The sequence below is a fragment of the Etheostoma spectabile genome, chromosome 1 (assembly GCF_008692095.1).
Source record: "Etheostoma spectabile isolate EspeVRDwgs_2016 chromosome 1, UIUC_Espe_1.0, whole genome shotgun sequence".
In the NCBI taxonomy this organism is placed as follows: Eukaryota; Metazoa; Chordata; class Actinopteri; order Perciformes; family Percidae; genus Etheostoma; species Etheostoma spectabile.
This window is the reverse complement of record NC_045733.1, coordinates 30,785,503-30,794,626: the sequence shown is the minus strand read 5'-3', so window position 1 is coordinate 30,794,626 and position 9,124 is coordinate 30,785,503. Positions and strand designations below refer to the sequence as shown.

Genomic DNA, 9,124 nt, shown 5'->3' with positions numbered 1-9,124 from the left:
TGTGTGTGTGTGTGTGTGTGTGTGTTACTCTCACCATTGCGCTGGAGGGGACCTCGACCCATCTGCTGGTTCATGCCAAAGGGGTCCTGAGGGTTTGGGTTCATAGCGCTTGTGTGGAGAGCAGAGTCCGAGTTGGTTCTGTGAAGGACGAAGAGGAGGAGGAAGAGGAAAATTATGCAAAGTGTTCCAGCACCTTGGACAGAGGCAGAGGAATCCTCAGGGCCGTAACGCCCATGAGTCATTCTGCTTCCTGCTCTGCCTCCACACAAGCTGCATTCATTAGCAGGTTCTGGACTAAATGTTGTTTGTGTAAATCAGTCTGAGATAAAAACACATTTTGGCTCAGAGATGAAATAATCATAGCAATACGTCTGTTTTTCCCTAATTATATTGATACATGAAATGCAGGGAACTGACAACTCGGCAATATTTGAAAAAATCTCTAAATGAAATGAAGATCCAGCATCTTTGTATAAACACGCACGCACGCATGCACACAAACAAACACCCACCCACAGAGTCCTATTTCACTCCAGTTGCGAGCCTTCTCTAGGGCTATCCAATAAGCCTTAATAGGTTCTTTCATGAGTCATTCATTTCCTTCAGGTACATTGTAGCAATCACACAGCAATAGGGTCCCAAGATCATAGTTTAAAGTTATAATCTCAAAGATTTTTATTTTAAATAAATGTCTGCTGAGGCACTATCTATCACCGAATGAGGTAACACAATGGTGATTGAACCTATGGCCCACTGATGCAAGCCCTTGTATTTGCAGGGTTACAAACTGGGTGTCTTTGGCGACATTCCTGTGAAAAAAAAAATCACAAGCGACACGCAGTTAATGGTATACCACTCAGCCAGCAGTGGTTGGTCCACCAGAGTGTAGGCTGAGCTAACGCAACAAACTCCCTCTTTAACTCACCGGTGGGTAGAGAGCTGCACTGTTTGGATCTTAGGGAAGTGAGACCCAAAAAACACACCTTCAGTTACCGCTTATAGCCGCCAAAGACAACGAAACGGAGATCTTCGAGATTGTAACTTTAAAGAGTTAAGAGGGTGTCAACATGCAAAATGATTTGCACATTGTTTGGTTGTTGGGCAGAAGTAAAAATAACTGACGCAATTACTGCAAATGTGAAAATAAAAAGATTATCAGAGTGATCACTCACCAGCCAGAATGTTTATTCAGCTTACGTGTTGCTTTTTAAGTTGTATTTCAAATTCCAAACATGGTGAGCAACACAGCAATTGAGGAAAATGCAATGTTCCAATGATGGGAAACTCATTGTGTGTAATGGAAGAAATCTGCCATGTTTTTACAGGAAAAACTGTTAAAACAAGGTCACCCTTTCAATATGCAGAAGCAATTCATATGAATTACAATTTGTTTAAAAAAAAAATATATATATATATATATATATATATATATATATATATATTTTTTTTTTTTTTTTCATTTTTCATTTTATTTGTTTCAGTGCTGTCAAGCACTTCACCTGTAGCCAACAAATCTGATATCTAATATCAAAAACTTTAGCTCTTATCTGGCAGAAAATGGAGGCACCTACAATTAGCGCTTGGATCAAGAACATGGCGCAATGTATGTCCATGGAGAGGAGCAAATAGGGGGTGTATGAGAAAATCTGGAGGCCATTTGACCGGTTTATAAAAGAAGACATACGGGAGCTCCTACTGTCATATAATTAGCTTTTTGTTTTTTGATTGAACACTGTCAAGCAGGATTACCCTGTGAATCCACAGTTCTCATGAGCGCGCAATTTGAATTTTCTACACACGAGTCACTAAAGCAATGAGTAATGACGTTCATTACCTATGCTCTTGGAGCCGAGCTGCACCAATCACATCGGCGTATCTGACATGAGCTAAACAGATGACGACAGCAGTGCAAAGTCAAGTCCGGAATCAGTCAGTAAACATTGGTCGTAGAATTACTCCTAGCCAGACCCTTAATCTTTCGGATTTGGGTCTGGATTTCTAGGCTAAAGCAGGATAGCATCCCTCCTCAAATCGCCTACTCGTTACTTCACTTGGATGTTTATGCTTCATTGTGCAGAGGTTGACAATATTTAACATTCAAAAAGACTGGCTTTTTTACAGTTTCATTACTTTAAATGACACTCAGACACTCTGTATGTGTGTTTTTATAATATATTGGTTTGACGAGTAGTTAGCTCAAGCATCGAAGCCGTTTCTTTACAGCTGGGCACAGTGACTGCACACAGCATCTCAGAAGTCCTGTTAGCGCATCGTGAAGCTACTGGCTTCACACACAGTGAAGTAACATTAAAATTACTCTTGGATAAAGAGGACTTGATGTTTTATATCAAGACAGGTCAAGACCAAAACTGCAGATGTCTTTTTTCTTTGTTGTGATTAGATGTTAAACTTCCTGCTTCCATCACTAACTTGACTCATTTCTAAATTGAAATTTGTAACGGTTAACCCCCTCTTCCCACCCCCTTAACACGCACGCCCAAGAAAGTGAATCTTAAAGACAGAAGATGTAGTTCTGGCTGTCTGACACTGGTTTGGTCTTGCCCTGCCCTGGTCTTGGTCTTGACACACTTGGTAATGACTTAGTCTCGGTTAAGTGGGTCTTGACTACAACACTGCTGCCAGCAGACAGTTAAATGCCAGGATAAACTATCTCTGTATTGAACCCAGAGAGGTAACATTTACACATAATTAAAACATTTTGATCATTTTCTCATTCAAGTCTTGGTGAGACAGCAAATAAGCACATTCCCCAAAATGTAAAGTACACGTTTACAAATAAAATTCTCCAATAACCCTGAGTGAAAATTGTTCAATAAGCAATGCGGCTATTTAAAATCATTCAAAACAAAATAAATACGATTTTGAACAATTGAGTTTGGGGATGTACTCTGAACTCCTCTCTGTGTTGGTCCCATAGCACTGCCCATGCCTTCTCAGTGGTCAACACAAACTGGATTTGCATTGAATCCATAAAAACAGTATTTCAATTAGTTTCAAAAACAGTACAATGACAAAACCTGAAATAAGGATGTAAAAAGACTGAAAGTAAGAAAAGGTGAATAACAAGCCTTGATGTTAAGAGTGCGAAGGAGCCACGAGTCCTGAAGCTGGGTTAGTAAGAAAGGAATTATTGATTAATGTTTCAGAAATACCAAACTGGAAAGATAAGTAGAGAACTATGAGGAGAAAAAATAACAGTTCAACCATCAGTCTTTAGCTGAGATTTGTGGCCTTCTATTTCAGTGCTTCAAAGGAAGAAAGCAGTGGATTATTCAGATGTTACAAATCAGGCAGAGATTTACAAAAGATTGAAACCAGTACGCCATGTAGCCAAGAGAGATTGCAAAAATACAAAGAACAGATTTGTTGGTCTCTGTGTGAGCAAGGGATAAAGAAGTACATATAGACTGAGGGAATGAGAGAGGGAGAGAGGGATCAAGGGTCACCTGTTGAGTTGTGATATTAATCTAAACCCAGGCCGTTTTTCCTCAGTCCATGGCTGCTGTTCCCTTCAAAAGAGAGACAGAGGAAAAAGATGAAAGAAATTTACTGGATGAAAGTAGTACGATCAGCCTGTGCTGGCACATGTAAGGAAGGAAGAAAGACGCTGGAAAACACATGGATACAGCAGAATCCACCCTACATTTGAGGAAAATGGAAAGACAAAATAACTTAAAACCAGAAACTCCAGAAGAAAGAAAGAGAAGAGAAAGCAAGCTCTCTGGGAAATGCCTCTCTAAAGAAACAACATAAAACACTTGAAGTGAAGGGTCATTGTCAAAGCCTGATAAACGATGGAGTGGGAACAGTGACTAAGGGAATTTTTCTGAAGCATTCAGAAAAAAGGGGTCTTGACTCTTCCTTAGGCTGAGAGTACACCAAAGCAACCACTGCCCACTTACCAGAATACATCTACAGACTTTTGTTAATTGTCTTGTTATTCAGCTTTCATTTAAAAAAAGTACTTGCTGGTTTCTACGTCTAAAAAGTTCCATGGCATTTAGACTTAAAGTATAATTTCAGTTTATTACAATTTGGGTTATTATGTCATAGTTTGGATCATCATTTCTTTTGGTTATGATAACACTGTACTCAAAACAATTTGGGAACACAATGACATTTCTAGAATGAAGTCAGACAGGAAAAAAAAAAAACAAGAGGTCAGATGTAGAGTAGAACTTGTTGAAAAGCCAACAGTCCAGATTATCTAAAGCACTTCATCTGTATGAAGGTAAATATGGTGCAAATAAAATGCAAAACAAAAAATCTGAACTTGTACGTTAAAATTCGCACTTCTTAAAAATGTTCACACACCCGTATCCTGAATGTGAAGTCACAGAAAAAACATTTACAAATGTGTAGATTAATATTTAAATGAACTAGACAGCTGCAAACTTGTAATGCTACATGTACTCATACATAATACATTGTATTCATTTATTTTTTACTCAGGTCCACTTTCCATCACAACCAAAACTCAGTGATTAAAACCGCTCGAATCCGTCACTGCAACGTCACAATTCTGCTTTCTCGTATCACAAAGGGGAGAATCTGCGCGCCTCCAATATTTCTTACAAGTGCAACTTTTAACATAAAGGTTCAGATTTTTTTGTTCCGCAAGATCCCACATCATATTCTACAAGCTATCACATTTTGCACCATATTTACCTTCATAGATGTGGAGGGTAAACTTAAAGTGACTACAAGTTCTTCTAGTTTTGACAAATTGTTTTTTTCCAGCATTACCAGATTTCAGCAATTAAACTTGATGAGTACCATGCTATTTATACTTGATTTCCAACACGCAGTTGTGTGCTCAAACAATCCCCAGGTAGCATCTGTAAGCGAGGTGCAGCCAGTGGCAATGTGCGTCTTTGCATTGACTGTGTATGTTATTGCGTAGCCCAAAATTCACTTTGTTTTAGTGTGACCATACCTGCATACACTACATTTTACAATTTACCATTATTCTCACTTGTGGCCACCAATGCTGTTCATCAGTAAAAGCTAAACAGTTGCTTTTCATAAACCTTTGAAAGACTTTTGTAAACCTGAGACATGCTGGATGGTCTTTCTAATACCAATGCTATTATGAAGGCCTTAAAAGTTCAACTTGATGCAATATCAAAGCCTGTAGGTCTCCAGTCATACTACAGTGACCCATCGTGGGCATGTCAGTGTCCTTTCATGCAATTGGACATTCGATGAGCCTTTCGAAGAGACTAACTATAATACCTCCACATGTATCACATCACCTGGTGTAGCCACTATGCTTGTCACTGTTGGATGTGATAGCCCATGTTTATATTTAGAGATATGGAATGCACATAAACTGTGGCACTCCTCCCATTCAACAACCCTCTGACACAATGACATCTTGATTTTAGCATCTATTACAGTATATGTTTTCCTGCTGGATTATCTCATGTTAAGAAAAGTGTAATTATGTTGAAATAAACATACTAAATTAACTAACCAAGCAAGTAGTACATCTAGAAACCAGGGTCGGCTACTTTAACCAGGCAAAACGGTCTACAGAGGTAATGCAACCTAACATTATGAAAAAATGGACCAAATTTGTGATGTGATTTTTGAGGAAGCAAAAAAAGATGGTCATTATGAGCAGTAACACAAACTTGGGAAGCAATCAGACCACCTAGATGGATGTCAGACGCCCTCGGAGAATCACTGCACCAAATCTTCTAAAAACGGCCTTTTGAAAATCTCTCCACTGGAGGGCCTTTCTACAGAGCAATCTCCAGGGAGCTGGGTCTGAGATTTCATCCCGAGAGAGGCTGGTGGAGGAATAGCAAGCCAAACATGGGTGAATGGAAGAGGAGGAGGGCGTGGGACTGGATCGAGGCTCTGACCCTGAAACAGATGGTCTCCGATGGGACACATACGGGGCTGTACTCAGGTCTGATGCCTGAGGAGCCAGGAACCAATCCCCTTCTCTTCCCAGCGTCAGATTCAGACGCGGCACATTTCCAAACAAGTACTATACTTTGAATAAACTCTAGAGGATAGATGTTGGATATAAAAATTAAAAAAAAGTCATTGTTTGAAACACGGCAGATGGACAAAGTTGGGAAATCACCACTTCTTTTCCTGTGGAAAAAAAAAAATTCACAAAATCCAGAGAGATGATAAAATCTGTTGGCCAAGACTTCTGGTCATGGAGCGGTTAAAGGCTGTGTGAACAGCTCTGTTCCCCTGCATTTCTGTCATGCCTACGCTCCCTGAGCACTGGCCTACTGCCTCCAAGTTGTGATCCATCAATGGCTGGGAAGCTCGGCACAAGTTATCTTAACACAAACATGCAGTTACAAAGGACAAAATATAATGTATTTGTAGTTGGTGCTTTTGAAAAAATCCCTCTCTCTGTCCCCTTGTTGTCAGATGTTTGCTCTAAGCCATCCTCAGGGCTCGAGAGGCTGGTTGGACAGCAGGCAGCTGATCAAAGAATAATTCACTCATGACATTCTGCCAGTTCCCTAAATTTCAGTAGGGTTTAATAGCCAGCTTTTTATTTTAATTTTCATTTAGCAGGATAACACTAAGCTACTAGAAATAAGAACGAGTAGCAAAGAGCACCCATGTTTGTCTTGGCTAAACCTTTAGACACAAGATGCAAGCAATAAATATGTTGGTCAAATCAAATCGTTGTTTTAAATGTGAGCTGGTCGCACCCCTAAAGTAGGATCAATACATAATTAACCGAAAAGACAATAAAAACTAAAGCTTGTGTAAAATTCTCTTATAGATTGGTGGACATTCAGTGGCTCTCCAATCATTCAGACTCTTGTATGTTTGTTTCAAAGCCAGCTTAAGACAGCACGAAACTTGTATATGACAGTGAAGTGGGCCAAAATCCACTGCTGAGGGGTTAGTTCATCCCTGTTTCACACTGTGTCAACAATCTGCTGCAGGTTGAAGCAGGAGGCTAGGCTTGGCCTGCAGAGACTTGACAGAGCTGATGCCAATCACATATAGTGTGGAATGGTTAAAAGGGAAGAAACAATCAAATGGGAGAGATGAGTAGAATACAGTAGAGATAAACGCTGTGCTATGATTGTAGCTGTTAAATCACAAACAGGACTGTCTACAGAAACCATGTATGGAAATCAATAGAAAATAATGGTCACAAATTGCTGTTGTCCATCACTTTACAGCATTTAACAAATAGGTTTACGCTACAGAAAGACTAGTTTCGTCAATTCAGAGGTTCCCTTTATGTAAAATATGAATGATAAGTCTACAAGCCAGCCTGCATGTACCTTCATGAAGTAATTTAAAGAACAAAAAGTGTGCGACAAAACCGTTTAAAATGAAATTCTGCATTCATTGCTTTGTGCCACATGGCTTTCCCAAAAAACACACACGTTTTGAGAACACAGACGTCTGGTTGCTCCGTGAGGACGTTTGTCAGCCAACCTGTTTTGTGCATTCAACGATGATGAGAGGGCGTGGGCTTTATTCACTTCTACAGTACAAGCTGTTACAGTACGCTCCACACAGAGCCTGGCAAATGTCTGTGTCTGCGCTGTGGAAGAAGACGAGGCAGGGTGATTGGCAGCCAGCCCAAGCCAGCATACAAAACACGAGAGTGGAGAAGGAGCAAGAGTGAAAGAGAGTGAGTGGGGAGGAGCTTGGCTGAGCTTTTTATCACAGGGCCATAATTCACTCCCTTGTAAACACTGAAGGAAAAGCCTTCTACCAATACACTGACTGCTTTACGAAGGCACAACCAGCGCTTGAAAAAAAGGGATTTTGCAGCCCACGTCAAGGCCAGCTAGTGTAGCAATGTTTTCCTGCTGGTTCTGCTATTGAATTCCTGCTTAACTGAAGATTCTTTACCACAGGGCATTGGTAGTTTAACAACATAAAATCCCTAAACCGTAGGACAATTGCTGTTGGGCATGACCTTTAAAAAGGAAAAGGCTACCTGTCAAACACTTTTAGGTAGACACCGCCTTCCATGGGTTAACACAGCACTTGAAACATTTGTGCAGAAACAATGAAGGTCAACAACTCCACCCATCACCCTGCCTTGGTTCGGCCCTGGACATCCACTTACTATCAACTTACTGGTGCCTAGATATAGAAAGACTAAAGACTATAGAAATACTAGTAGGCGCGAAGAGGGTTGATACAGGAAACACTTGTAGAAGAAGAAGACAATAACCATTTTGTCAACAGCTTGACAGATATGCTACTCACCTTCTCCAGTTGTTGTCCAGAGGTGGGGACAGGTACACGGCTCCATAGGGAGAGCTCTCCATGTAGGTTTTTGTCAAGGGAATTATTGGCACAAACACAGAAACATCACTGTGATATTAAGTTCATATTTATAAAGATTGCATGCATGCATTCCATTGTTTTATAGATTTACCACACAGAAAGAAAAGAACACAACATAGTTACAATCTTAAAAGGTCCCATGACATGATGCTTTTTGGATGCTTTTATAAAGACCTTAGTGGTCCCCTAATACTGCCTCTAAAGTCTCTTTTATATAGACCTTAGGGGTCCCCTAATACTGTATCTGAAGTCTCTTTTATAAAGACCTTAGTGGTCCCCTAATACTGTATCTAAAGTCTCTTTTATATAGACCTTAGGGGTCCCCTAATACTGTATCTGAAGTCTCTTTTATATAGACCTTAGGGGTCCCCTAATACTGTATCTGAAGTCTCTTTTATATAGACCTTATTGGTCCCCAAATACTGTAATCATACTCTAATACTCTAATAATCTGAAGTCTCTTTCCCATAACTCAGCCTTGGTGCAGAATTACAGGTACTAGAGGTGGTCCCACAATGAGCTTTCCTTAGTATGTGTCATTTCTGAGTCTGTAGCTTTTGTGGAGTGTGTGTGGGGGGGGGGGGCAGGTGAGTTGAGGGTGTGGCCTTGACCAACTGTCACTTTGCTAGTTTGAAAGCCATGATGTCTCTCTCTCTCATGGGTGGGCCAAATTCCCGGAGCTGACAAAGCAGAGAAAGGGGAGGTAACCTTGCCCCTTATGAGGTCATAAGGGGCAAGATTCCGGCCATTTTCTTAAAGGCAGAGCAGGATACCCAGGGCTCGGTTTGCACCTATCGCCATT

General features: G+C 40.5%; 1 protein-coding gene across 6 annotated transcripts in view; it reads right to left on the bottom strand.

Moving 5' to 3' along the window:
• The window catches only part of crtc3 (CREB regulated transcription coactivator 3), a 43,878-nt gene that overhangs the window by 21,086 nt on the left and 13,668 nt on the right, over positions 1-9,124 (bottom strand). For 3 of the 6 annotated variants that reach the window (XM_032512128.1, XM_032512133.1, XM_032512149.1), the window contains 3 exons: positions 8,242-8,300; positions 3,468-3,530; positions 35-138 (listed from right to left, as the gene is read on the bottom strand). In XM_032512128.1, the coding sequence (XP_032368019.1) occupies positions 35-138; positions 3,468-3,530; positions 8,242-8,300 (226 nt within the window). Of the gene's footprint in view, positions 1-34; positions 139-3,467; positions 3,531-8,241; positions 8,304-9,124 lie in introns of all 6 variants that reach the window. The other 3 variants (XM_032512132.1, XM_032512136.1, XM_032512140.1) reach the window with 3 other exon arrangements.